General features: G+C 36.6%; 1 protein-coding gene across 1 annotated transcript; it reads right to left on the bottom strand.

The window, feature by feature from the left end:
* Positions 1–3,901: 3,901 nt before the first annotated feature.
* LOC129249320 (eukaryotic initiation factor 4A) lies at positions 3,902–12,683 on the bottom strand. The gene is made up of 5 exons (XM_054889067.1): positions 12,571–12,683; positions 10,409–10,635; positions 4,717–5,330; positions 4,427–4,650; positions 3,902–4,361 (listed from the first exon to the last, which is right to left on the bottom strand). Coding segments are annotated over exons 1-5 (1,212 nt in total). The 5' UTR covers positions 12,573–12,683; the 3' UTR covers positions 3,902–4,216.
* Between the last annotated feature and the right edge of the window lie 1,157 nt (positions 12,684–13,840).

The following is a 13,840-nucleotide window of genomic DNA, read 5'->3' as shown; positions in this document are numbered from 1 at the left end:
TGATGCTCATCACTAGCTAATCAAGCGCAGTATAAAATGTTTCACTTAGGAAAATGAAAAGTAAGTCTTTATTTAATAAATACTACTTTGAAATTTATAAGCACGTTCACATATGCATGACGAGTGCACCAACATAAAAAAAAAGTAATCGAAAGCCCGATTATAATCCGATATATGGTCCATCTGATCAGTATAATTTTTTAATACTTTTTTCAACAAATCTGAATAATAAATCTAAATAAGCCCAATCATCCAAAAATGCTACGTAACGATGGTCATTTAGCTTGAATCGTTTTACAAGCTATATTTTATAGGCACGTAAGACAAGATACTTACATAAAATGTTCTACGTAATCGAAGGGCAAAAACAACAAACGATTCACGATGACTTGCCAAATCTTAGTGAACAGAAATGTCAACACAGTTTGCGATTCTCAGCTGCCAAACCATAGTTATCGATAATCGATAGTTCTCATTCAACTAAAAAACAACCTATAGGAATATCGTACGTAGAATGTAAAGGAGAGCAGAAGTGGTATTTGTGCCAAAGGCAGGGAAGACGGACCCACTTCATCTTCAATCGTTCAGACCAATTTGTCTTACATCATTTATATATCGTCCCCTTAGTATTAAAATAGCCTATAAATTTTTTGATGTTTTGAGAAAATGAATTTCAAACTTTTTGTCGAAAGTAACTCTCACTCAAATCTCGTTATGTCTGTAAATATTTATTATTTTTTGACTAACGTTTTGACCCACTTTGTGGAACTGGAATTTGACAAAATTTTGACCACATATAAAATCGACGATGGAGAATCCAAAAATTCAATAAAAAAATAATAGCCTATGAGCAACATAGGCTATTGTTATACTAAGGGGACGATATATGTAGATATAAAATGCGCGTACACCCTTCTTAGATGTTTAGCCGAGCTCAACTACATGAGGACCATATACATGCATATAAGGGTAGGAAATCAACAGATGTACTTCGAAATAGTATAGAAAAGAATGAAACTGTAATATGTAACCTTCTTCGATATAGGTGTCTTGATAATACCTCACATGAAGCGATAAATAGGGTTCTAGTTGGGATAGGTTCTAACAATATTAAGTACGCGAAAGGTAGAGATATCAACCAGCATAACGGCAAATACTATATCCAGAGAGTACCCGCAAAGGGGTGTTCTATCACTATTATTTTAGAGCTTGGTAATAGAGGAGCTCTTGATAGAATTAAAGTACGTTCACATATGCATTAATTACCAATAAATCCACAAAATTAATCTACCCGCTCACTAATGGCAGATTACCTGCAAAATTGACAATCCTGTCAATACAATTGACTGTCAATACTGCTGTGAAAGGTTTTTCTTCATAGAAATTCATTTGGTGGAATATTTCGGTGATTTTGGTTTGTTTAATTATTATTAACGATATGAAGACAATACAAGGGGAAGGAATAGCTAATTTAATGGGCAATTGGCTGCTAATAATAAACAATTGGAGGAAATCCGTAAACGACGTTTACTGTTTTCTTTGCCGGCATCCATTTTATTTAGTTGTTAGTTCAGGCCCGTGCGCAGACTCTTAGATTTAAGGGGGTTTGCAGGGTGCCGTGCCCACGGTCCTGTGTTAGTTTGACGTTTTTCTTTACACGCGTAAAAATAATGATCTATTACACAGAAAACACCGGGCTGTATGTCAAAAAGTACCTATGGTTATTATCCAGATTATTTTTTAATCTCAGATTTTGGGAGAGACATTTCGCTTTTTAATTACGGATTGGGAGTTAAGCACGAAAAAGTAGATCATCTACTTATATGTGAACGTATTATTACAGCAACGGTTTATCATTTCAAGGCCGCAGACATTTGTAGTCATACTATGTAGAAGGAAATTCGAAGAGACTAACAGAATTCAATTACGGTTAAAACTAACTAGAAGATCTAAGCCGATTGCAGGAAAAAGTTGGCGACATATGTATGTACATCAAAATGACTGCTATCTATCTACACAGTAGTAGACTGTAGTTTGGGAGAATTACACGATGAAACAATCAGTAATAAGCACTTGTGTGTGTATGCATAGCAGGAGTCATATATACATACATGTCCCCACCTTTGCCTCAGGCGTTCACCAAAATCGTAGGAAATTTAATATTCTTGCCGAACTAACCCCTGAGATTTCAATGCTATAGGACCCGATGCTACCGGTTTTCAATTTTGTCAAACGCTGGGCAATATTAAAGACTTGTGAACTGTTAGCTAAAACTTACAAGATAAACTAGAATATGATTACTTGGTGCACGGACAGATCCCTCACCGAGGAAGGTATCTGCGGTTGCCTTGAACGCAAATATAACAGAAGCATAGATATTATTAGTGATAGATAACTCTTTTCAGGTTACAAACCTGAGGTTTCTAAAATGGTAATGGAATGTCTTCATAAACTGAATATCTTAAGAATAAAAACCAGGAACGTAACCTATGAATTCCAAAGCACGTGAGAATCACTAGGAAGAAATGGCAAAATCATTTTGCAGCCTGGAAATTGTAACTTCTTTCTTTCTAGGAAGTAAAGGAAAAACCAAGATCGTACTGGGGAGATTTGCAAGGTTATCGGTAGATTTAACCGAAGCCGATTTTAATAATTGTAGAATCATCACAGGAATTCTGACAGGGCATTGTAGATTGAGTTACAGGTTCTGTAGGAAGATTAAACCGCTAACCAGGTACTGGTTAATAAAATAGGACAAATACTAAAATTTATCCAAGAATTCGAGCTCAGAGTAATAATCTGAATCCATAAAGGGGCGCAAAAGATCTGTCAGGTCGCAGTAAACTCCCTCATAATAATTATAATGCCAAAGCGAAAGGCCTAAAACAAACTAGCAAAACGCAATTTCAATGCGATTTCCACGTTTCAGTGTTGTTGTTTCGAGTATCTTTTGGTGCGTTTTGTCCCATAATTTCTGCAATATCGGCAACGTATGCATTGAAAATGTTGAAAACCTGATTGTTCATCTCTAGCTAATCATGCGCAAAGTTAATATTATGTATTTATTAATTGTTTTTAGCTAAAAATTAAGTAAAAAAGAAACGAAGTTATTGGTCAATATTTCCATATTTTCAGACTTTTGAAATATTGGAACAACTTCAGCTGAATATCAGCAATTTATAATGGGCAGAACGCAAAAGGTGAGTCTACTATCAAATCACTAGTCAGCTTTAAGCGAAACTGAAGCAATCAACCGATTTGACGTAACAGAGGTTACGGTTACGACATTGTGTTGTTGATATACGAAAAATTCAACGCGGGTACTAATGTTATTTTGTAAGGGTTATTATAAATAAAAGCAAAAAATCTTTTTGAATCCTCTTAGCATTCTTCTTTCACTTGATACAAATATGTCCATATAGAATTTTATGGAACTAGGATGTTTTACGCTGGGTATTAAGTCCTAGCTGAAACTGTGAGATTCTTTAAAAAGATCCTGACCTGATGATGAAAAACTAAGAACACAGGTCACTGGAAGATAGAGGATCATGCAGCCAGACTCAACCTTCCTTTCAATCCCAGAAGCTATCAGGCGAAGGGGGTGAAAGGACGTCTTTTCCACTATTTATACGAATGTCCAGGTTTAGCCAGAACAAGACTTCGCTCTTTCGATAAACATTTCCTACAGCAAATTAATGACATCTCAGACATAAGAGATAAAAAATTTGATATTAATCTGGATCGCACGAAATGGATCTAACTGGATAAAGACATAACACATTTAAGTACAAATACTCAACCACCTCAACAACAACAACAACAACTACCTGTGAGTTATAAATTAGCAAGGGTTAAACAACAAACCCTGTTAATAACAAAATAAAAAGTGAATGCAGAAAACTCCATTAGCTCCGGCCCTGACTTTGCTAGAGCTTGTGGCCCAGTTAGTTTATTATCATAGTATAATTAATATAGTTGTTGCTTTTTGTGGTTTAATAAATTTATATCAATATTCTAGAAAAAAGCTAAAACAATATTATCTTCTTTCTTTTGATGTGGTAGTTTCTTGCATTTCTTGCTGAATGTATATGTAGATATACTTTTTATTTTATTTTTTAGTTTATAATCTGATGTCCAGAAAGCTTCTGTTGATTTCTTTGCTGTTATGGATGATTTTCTGCTTCACTGCTTTATTGACACTTCCGATTTTTGCTATTTAAATCAAATCGGCAATATTAGCAGGCATTTCTTCAATAGTGGTATGGTAGAATTGTTCAATATCTTTAAGAATTCTCCGATCTTCGTCCGTTATAAAATTAATAGCAACACCTTTGCGACCAAACCGTCCACCACGACCGATTCTACATAAAATAGTTGTATGTTATATTAGTTTTCAAATTTGGCAAATTGAAGCAAATATTGTTACCTATGAATGTAATTTTCTCTATTCGATGGCAAGTCATAGTTAATGACTAGCGACACTTGCTGCACATCAATACCTCGAGCGAGCAAATCAGTAGTAATAAGAACACGTGAAGAACCCGAACGGAATTGCTTCATAATAACCTCGCGATCGCGTTGCTCCATATCACCATGCATAGCAGATACAGTAAAGTTGTGATTTGTCATTTCTTGAGTCAACTGATCCACCTGTCAAATTAATAGTTTATCTAGTATACTATTTACGACGGAATTTGTTACATTTTAATTTCTTACCTTACGCCTTGTGTTACAAAAAATTACAGACTGAGTAATTGAAAGTGTATCATACAAATCGCATAAAGTACCAAGCTTCCAGTTTTCTTGCTTTACGTTCACGTAAAATTGCTTAATACCTTCCAAAGTAAGTTCTTCTTTTTTCACCAAAATGCTCACTGGATCACGCATAAAGCAACGGCTGACTTCAAGAACATCGGGCGGCATAGTGGCAGATAGCAAGATGACCTGAACGTCTGGGGGAAGCATTTTAAAAACATCTTGGATTTGATCTTTGAAACCACGAGACAACATCTCATCGGCTTCATCCAAAACGAACAACTTGATGTTATGGGTACGAAGCACTTTGCGATTAATCATGTCGTAAACACGCCCTGGTGTGCCAACAACAACATGACATCCGGAATCCAAATTGCGGGCATCCTCACGCACGTTGGTACCACCAATGCAAGCATGTGAATGAACCTTCATGTATTCACCAAGTGACATCACGACGCGCTGGATTTGGGTTGCCAATTCCCTAGTAGGGGCCAAAATCAACGCTTGACAGTCACGGATGGACGTATCGATTTGTTGCAAGATTGCAATGGAAAAAGTAGCAGTTTTTCCCGTACCTTTAAAGATATGTGACATAATGAACATTTTGTGTCTAAAAGCGCTATCAAAGATGTTAGTTAAAAATTTTGTAAAATTGGTATTTAAATAAATCATTGATACAACAAATAAGTTTTGTCGCGAAAACGCTGCGCCATAACAGTTATTACATGCGAAATATTTCGCCGATACGAGTTACACCACCTATTCTTTTTTTGTTTATTGATAGCTGTTACACAGGAAGAATAACTTTTTGGAACAAGAGATATTTCCTGAAGCACCTGAAGCTTCAAGTGAGACAAATTCTGTGCGTTGAGGCTAGCTGTTCTACCCAAATCATTCGCTACAAATACTCTCACGGCAGGACCAGGGAAACATTGAGGAAATTAGTTTTATATTCTTGCTGAACTAACCCCTGAGGTTTCAATGCCGTGGAACACGACGCTATCGAAGCTCAGTTTTGTTAAACGCTTTAAGATTGAACTGGTCAATAAAAAGATTCGTGAAGGGTTGTCTAAAACAAACTTTTTCTTCATTTTGATGTTTCACGAAAATTAAAACCTACGCTCTCTCCGAATTCCGATTGGTAGTCACGCACCAACCCATTCGGCTACGGCGGCCGTTTAAAACATTATACAACAAGATAAACTAGAATATATTCAGTCGTTTGCGAGTCGAGGAAAATATACTCGGAAGCGAACGGAAAACTATGCAATAGAAAGATGTGCCGACTTTAACCTTGAATGCAACAATAACAAACAGGAATAGATATTCTTACTGATAAACAAGCAGCAATCAGGCTGCTCACTAATTCCAGGTTACATCAAAACTGGTGCTGCCATGTTTGATAAACTAAATATCCTACGTCTGAACAATCAGGTACAGATACTATGGGTTCCCGGGCACATAGGACTTACGGGATACGCAATGGAAGATTTTTCTTATTCAGAAAGCAGAGAAAAAACCAAGGCCTTACTGGGACAATCTACCAAGCATATTGCAATCAAAATCACTGAAGGGAAGTGCTAACGTAAACCGTTCTAAAGATTGTATGGAAATAAATAAGAATGGTTGAGAATCATCAAAGGAATTCTAACTCAGCATTGTGAGACTATAATGGGAATATATTCAATTGCAATATGCAGGTTCTGCAGGGAGGAAGATGAAACCGCCAAACATGTGCTGGGATCGTGCAAAGCACTGACGCTTGTATGAGATAATTAAGTTTATTTTCTATTTATCAGTAAACATGAAGAATTTTCCGATGAAAAAAAATGTATGCGGTAGACAAAAATGTGCACTAGACCGTTCCAGCTTACAATAAAAATAAGTTATGTACGACCAAGCGTAGAGGTCGCCTTTTCACATTTTCTTTCATATCTTCGGCATACACATTCGGATCTTAAAGCGGGATATATATCAATGTTTTTGTCTCAAGGAAAAATTAATTTTTATCCCAGAGTTCATTGAACTTAACTCACCACCCAAATGCCAGTAAATTAAAACCGGACAAAAATCATTAAACTTTTTTAAAGAAGTATTTCGGTTCGAAGGCAATTAATTTTTTTTTTTTTTTTTTGCCGAGCGTATGGGTCACCGATTTACATTTTTCGCCATATCTTCGGCATTTACAGTCTAGTACTCCTTCAAACCCCACCCTTTAGATGAGTTAGACGATAATGTTCGGTGACTACACCGCACTGGCAGGGCCTAGCGAACTGCTACAGCAATCCCGTTCTGGTACTTATCTACCAAATCATCTCAACTTCTACAATGTGAAAAGTTGCCTTTATTTCTGGCGGTTCTCACCCTTATGATGAAAAAAAAATCTAAAATACTTCCTTAGCCAGAATGATAGCATACAACAATGCTCCTTCCAAATTCGATGCGACGTCATGCCTCGAGAATATACAGAAAAAGGAAGGAAAATTACATGTTTGTGAATAGGAAGAGTAGGCGAAAGCAATAGAAAGTACCAAACACAAGAAATTATACACACATACACAAACTTTATTGCCACGGCGACAGCGACATATAAACGCAAAAGAACTACATTTATAGGTACTTTCACAATTTAACACTCGGCACTTCTTTTTCATTAGTTTGTTTAGTTTAAATGTCACAACTCACAGTATTACCAACCCATCCACTGAATTGTTCTAAACATGTGATTTCTCTTCCTTTTATTTGTTTTGTATTATTATGGCGCATGACGTAAGAGCTTTATCAAAATCACGAAAAATAAAGTAACATCTTTCGGAAGGCACCACCTACGGTATTCAATTCGTGTTGAGATATAAATACTCTTGCCCGATAGCTTTGTTGTTACTTTCACGTCCAATCAAGCCCGAGCGAATCGAAGGCGACTAAAGAGTACCTAGGAAAATCTGCAATGGCTTATCTAAGCAAGAGATACAAGGTTCGGCACTCGAAGTGTAACCAACTTCAGACCGCTCGCGTGCATCAGCTGTCTGTTAGTTAACTAAATGACAGTCCAGAGCGACCGGAAGCATTTTGCCGAGAGTAAACACGTAAATAATAGTGGAATAGTGTGATTACATTATATTTGGCTGAAAAATCACAACCAGCGATTGTCGTGAGCTCGAGCACCTTAAAGTAAATAAAGTTTTTGTTTACCGCACCAATACTCGTTACAATGATACTGGTAGCATCGTGAAACATCATGGAGGTGGTCATCAAAAGACTGCAACGTTACGTGAATTGGTTCAAAAAGTGAAGAAGCGACTTGCGCGAAATCACCGACGAAGTGCCAATCAAATGGCGAAAGAACTGAAAATATCTGACCGCAGCATCCGCCACATATTGGAAAATTATCTCAAAGATCCAAAAGGCGCATGATCTCACACCAAAGCAGCAACAAGTCAGACTTGAGAAAGCGAAGAAGTCAATATCCGGACATTGTGTTTTCTGACGAGAAATTTTTTTCAAATTGAGCATATCGTAAACTTCCAAAACGATAGGGTTTATTTGACCGACCATTCATACGAGAATTTGAGTCATCGATTGGCCACCAGGAGGCAGCACCCCCCACAGGTAATGGTTTGGGCCGCTGTAACCGCAGATGGGCGCTCTCCAATCGTTTTCATCGAGCCTGGCGTCAAGGTAAATGCGAAATATTATCGGGAAAGTATTCTGGAGGTGGCTTCAAAGCCATGGGCAGAGAAACATTTCAGTGGCAGACCATGGACATTTCAACAGGTTTCGGCACCGTCTCACAAAGCTCGAGTGAACCAAGAATGGCTAAAGCAACGTTCCGTACTTCATAACGTCCACACAATGGCTCTCAAATTCACCACACGCGAATCCGATGGATTACTCTCTTTGGGCGTATATGAATGGAAAAAGTACCGCTTGGACCCAAAGAGGGTGTATATTGATCCCGCAACATGTTGATTGCGATTCCATGAGTGCAGACCTTTGGGCCCTCTCCAACTTCTTAACTGATGTCGTCGTTTTCAGCTAGTTCCACCATACAAAGACTCCGTACAACAAAATTGGCTTTATAATTGTGTTATATAACCAATATATAACTTTAGGCTAGAGGCCCCATCTTTTGCCGGTATCACCCCTACATTCATACAAGGCGGCTGTTGCCTCCCTAATTCTCTCCTCAATGTTGGGCTTCCCCATTAGCCCTCTGTCAAGGATGAGTCGCTGGTACTTCACCCTGTCAGAGAGCACCAACGGAGCGCCTGCTATTGAGGGGAGTTGAGCTCTAGATATTTTATGCCACAGCAATTAAATCAGCAATCAGGAATTGCAAAAAAGACTGTTTGCAGATGACGCCTTGTTAACAATTAGTGAAGCAACTCATTATATGTGTGGTTATGTACGAATAAGTGAATGTTGATTTTTAAGAAGATACATTTTATGGTGCTTTCAAGCAATAAAAAGAGTTTACAACGATATGATACGTATATTAAGAACGATTTGTCGAAGTAAGTAGAGTTAATATCATGATATTTCCAAAGAAACGATTTACAATTTCAATGCATTGACTATACAAGTGAACAAGATTAAAGAAAAAGGTATTTATAACTGGAACATGTAGGAAATGTTAAACAAGATCTGTATTATAAAGAATTAAAAATGTATAGTCAATGGCCGGTTGTTGTTTTTCTAGCAGTAACTTCAATGGCCGGTATAATCGGCCGCCGTAGCCGAATGGGTTGAAGCGTGACCATTCGAGAGTGCGTAGTTAACATTAAATAATTAACATCAAATAATAGATAGTTTTTTAGTTAACATCAAATAATAGATAGTTTTTTCTAATAGCGGTTGCCCCTCGGTAGAGAAAGCTCCTCATTAAAACCATTTCCCGCTCGGAGTCGGCTTAAAACTGTAGGTCCCTCCATTTGTAGACCAACATCAGGACTCACGCCATAAATAGGAAGAGCCACTCGTCCAAACACCTAACAGATGTATACGCGCCAATTATTAATTTTTTTAGATGCCAAAGATATTGTGAAAGATATAAAACGCAAATTATTGCGAAATTGTTTTGCAAAAATATTTTAAACTCAGGGGTGTAATGGCGTACTGAGTGTTCGGCACGGTCTAATGTGCAACCATAAGAATTTTGCTGCAATGATAGTGGTTGGCCGGATATATAACCCTAGTCGTTCTCCTGGTTCGGAGAGGAGATATCGTTTTATTGGATTCGCAATTCAAATAATTTTAATTTCTTTGTAATAAAAATAAGTTGTTTTTGTTTTATAAATGTTCATATTATATGGATTGCATAATTTCTGTTGCACTTTTTTGGGAAAATATTTCGTTTTTTCATCTTACACGTTTTTTTTATGTTGTGAAACTTTTCTCAAGCTTACCATATATCTTATGTATTTTTTTATATAATTTTATAAGGAACGTATCTACCGAAAACAAAGTTGGATGAACATGAAGTTTTGTACAAAGTTTGGTATAGAACATGAAGTTTTGTACAATTGAAATCGCCAACATAAGTGAATAGTTAAAAAAAATTGTTCAAGAACGCAAATTCTTCTATATTCGAAGTTATTTACTAGCTTTATATGTTAGTAAAGATATATACTTTTTATATAAATGATATACATACCCGACTGCGCCTGGGCAATAACGTCGCGGCCCTTTACACAAGGAATGATAGCACGCTGCTGAATAGCAGAAGGCTTTTCAAAACCATAACCATAGATACCTCGCAATAACTCTTCGCGCAAATTCATGTCATCGAAATTATCATACACCTCGTGCCAAGTTGACTCGATGACACCCTCAGGATCCATACCGCCTGGACCTTCATGAGCTATATCACTTCGATCATCCCTGTAAATGTTAAAAATTTATATTTTTTAAGAAAATATCATCTTGAATAATGGAATATTTTCTATTATGTACATTATAGCCGATATTTTCAAACACTTTTCTAGTTTAATTTCAGTGATTAAATTTGCTAATATTTTTCTGCGATCCAACCACCAATGCTCGACGGATAATTCTTGAATGCGATTTATACTCGTTTCGTTTTAGCCAGTAGCGAATAGATGAAGCAACTGGTATAAGAGCTGTCAAAAATTACATTTGTTTGAATTTAGTGAATTGTACCAATTTTATGAGAAATTAAAATACTCGCTAGTGGCTAATCTTGCTCGATAACTTTGTGGTTGCTTTCACATGCAAATTCTTCGTCAAGTGAAACGAGCACAGAATTGGCGAATAGAAGGGGCCTCTTGTATGAGCAAACACAAAAGACGAAGGGGATAATTTTTCTGCTTTCAAAGATCTTCAGGTTAATTACTGCCGTTTTGTTTTATATGAATACCATAGTTGATATTTTAAGTACAGTTGTACTTCTTCGGTCCTTTTATCACCTTGAAGGTACCTAAGGCAGTAATTATTAACTAAAATGAACAAACAAAAAATTGAGGGGTTACCAATCGGGGCGTATTGGCTCTAGTATAAATAATCTGAAGTTATTAACAAAATAGAACACATAATATTCCATCAAAAGCGTCATTTGGTAAATTTTTCGTGTAGCACTCAAATATTATATAAAGTTTTTTAACGATATTTTTAAATTATTGTCAATATCTTCCAAATTTTTTTGATAAATGTTGTAAAAATATATTAACATGTGTAAAGAAAAAATTTATTTACTTTCCACTTGACTTTTTTGATAAATTTGATCTGCCCTATAATATGGGTAATGCCCTTAAAGCTTTACTTTAAGCCCAATTCAGTTGTTCAAATATACCTGCTTAACAACTAGAAACATAAACCCCCCAGGCCAAACTTCATGACTAGTTTTCACGTATGACATTCATGATCGGTGCTTGTTCATTCCGAGTTCCAGTCAAAAAAGAGGTTAATTATTTTCCCGCATTTCTTGTGTTTGGGGAGAATATGCTGTTATACTAGAACACACTTAATCTTTTATTACACCGCTCTGCTTATACGAATTATTTGCAATACAATTATCTTCTTTTGCTAAATTTTTTCGAGTTTTGAGTACAATTGTTAAACAAATTAAAAAAAAAAAAGCCAAAATAGCGAATGATTTAAAATATAAGATACTTTTCTTAAATTTTATTTAAAGCGAGTTGAGAGTACAATTGTCAAGCAAATTAACAAATCCCCAAAAAGAAACGTATATCAATTATGATGTATACCCATAAGATGCCATTTTTAACAGACTTGTTTAGTTCTTGCTGGGTGTGCGAATAAAATCACTTTTGTTCAAACACAGGGTTGTTGCAAAAGCGTTAAAAAACAATGGGTTAGGTTACAAGCCAAAAGAGGGGTTATATATATGCACAAAGCTACTCAGCGCATGGAGGTAGGTGAGGCCTCAAATGTTTTAAAGTCCGTAAAAATAATCGCTCTCCGTTTGAGTTGATTAAATGGGAGTATGATAAAATTGTACTTTAATTATTTGCATTTATGTTACTAATCGAGCGTTTAACAAAATAAGGTAGAAGTTTTCCGTATAAATTTCGATATCTTTCCCCTACTTTCCCAAAGCTGATTTTACGATCAACAAAATAATATTCAGATCAGTGAGGTATCGCCATGAACATCACTTTAACGTTTTTCCTCTATTAAACACTAACACATCAAGCGATTTTTATAAACCAGAAGTTTTGATATTTTACAATAGTTTCCACTTAAAAAACATATTGATTTTAATTTGTACATAACAATAATACTTAAACCGGCACAAAACTTAAATTTTTATTAATTATTTCTCAGATTTATACTAACATTTTAAGAAATTAGTTTGGCACTTTTTATACACGTGCTGAATGTGCTTCGTAAAAACCAAGCGAAAGGCTCCATCTTGACGAAATCTGAGTCATTTGCCAATCGAAATGTTCGTCTAGTTATCTTATCGCGTGGTTGGTACTACTGGCAAAACTCAACGACAGGTACTCATGATTCTCTATTACCATAAAAAAATCTAGTACAATTATTAGTCAATGGTAAAGCGGAATATACACATACAGAGTCTTACGCATACTTTGTCGTTTTCAGTTCGCTAAACACCATATATATGTATATATTTGACACTCACAACATTTTTGAGTGTTTGGCCGAATTCCTCTTCCTATTTGAGGTGTTTCTGGATGTTGTTCCACATAAAGTTACGACACATTAGTAACCTAATAATTTCTTACGAAGTAAACATTCGTTTCGTCTGCCACACGATCCGTCCGGGTGCTCCGAGTGGCAGAGTTTTGAGTATTCTTTTAAGCAGTTTTTACTAATTTTAGAATCGTCGACCTATGATCAATTAACCCTATCAAATATTTAATCTCAGGCAAAGCAGACCCAATCACCGACGAAATCGATAACTGGGGGTGGGGCACGGTACACTAGACAGGGCTTGTTTACTGGGGTATTTGGCTCAACTACGTTCTGGTTCCTGTAGCAGGTTAAACTCCCACTTATCCAGAATCGGCCCCGACATAGTAAACATATGTCCGGCAGGTGAAGGCACCCGGCACGACATAACCACCTTTTCACATGCCCAATCAAAACCACTCATCTAACACCCCTATCCCTCTGGACCTAAACTGGCGAAACAGCAAGTTTCCTAGGCCTACCGTTGGATGAGCTATGCGAAGACGACCGGTGCATTCCTCGTACATGTCTGGGAAATGTTTATACTGCTACAACAACAGCAACAAGAAAACGTTATCATACTTACATACGGGGAATGCTGCTGGAGTGACAGTCCTTGGCCGGATATAAATCCGGGTCGTTTCGGTAACGTAAAACCGACTGTCGTGGAAACTAACTGAATGGTGCTCACACTCACCGACGTCAACGTACGTTCTGTGTCAGCTGACACGATCAAACTTATGAAAGCGCCATGTAAATGAAAACTCATCATCGTTCCCTTATCGTATCGCGTACGTGTGTAAATGAAAATGTTTGAATATTCCGTAAAAACGTGTGCGCTGATTGCTCTCTCACCACACAATGTTGCCAAACAGTAAATTTTGAAATGATTAAAAAACGTTATTCAATA

Source organism: Anastrepha obliqua, chromosome 5 (assembly GCF_027943255.1).
Source record: "Anastrepha obliqua isolate idAnaObli1 chromosome 5, idAnaObli1_1.0, whole genome shotgun sequence".
Taxonomy (NCBI): domain Eukaryota; kingdom Metazoa; phylum Arthropoda; class Insecta; order Diptera; family Tephritidae; genus Anastrepha; species Anastrepha obliqua.
The sequence above is the reverse complement of the archived record's forward strand: the minus strand, read 5'-3'. Positions and strand labels throughout refer to the sequence as shown.

Bases quoted from the DNA above. Each gene is read 5' to 3' on its own strand.
- LOC129249320 (XM_054889067.1), bottom strand. The intron at 5,331-10,408 runs GTATGTATATCA...ATATCTTTAAAG, and splicing joins TATTGCCCAGGCGCAGTCGG to GTACGGGAAAAACTGCTACT. The intron at 4,362-4,426 runs GTAACAATATTT...TATTTTATGTAG, and splicing joins AGAGAAAATTACATTCATAG to AATCGGTCGTGGTGGACGGT.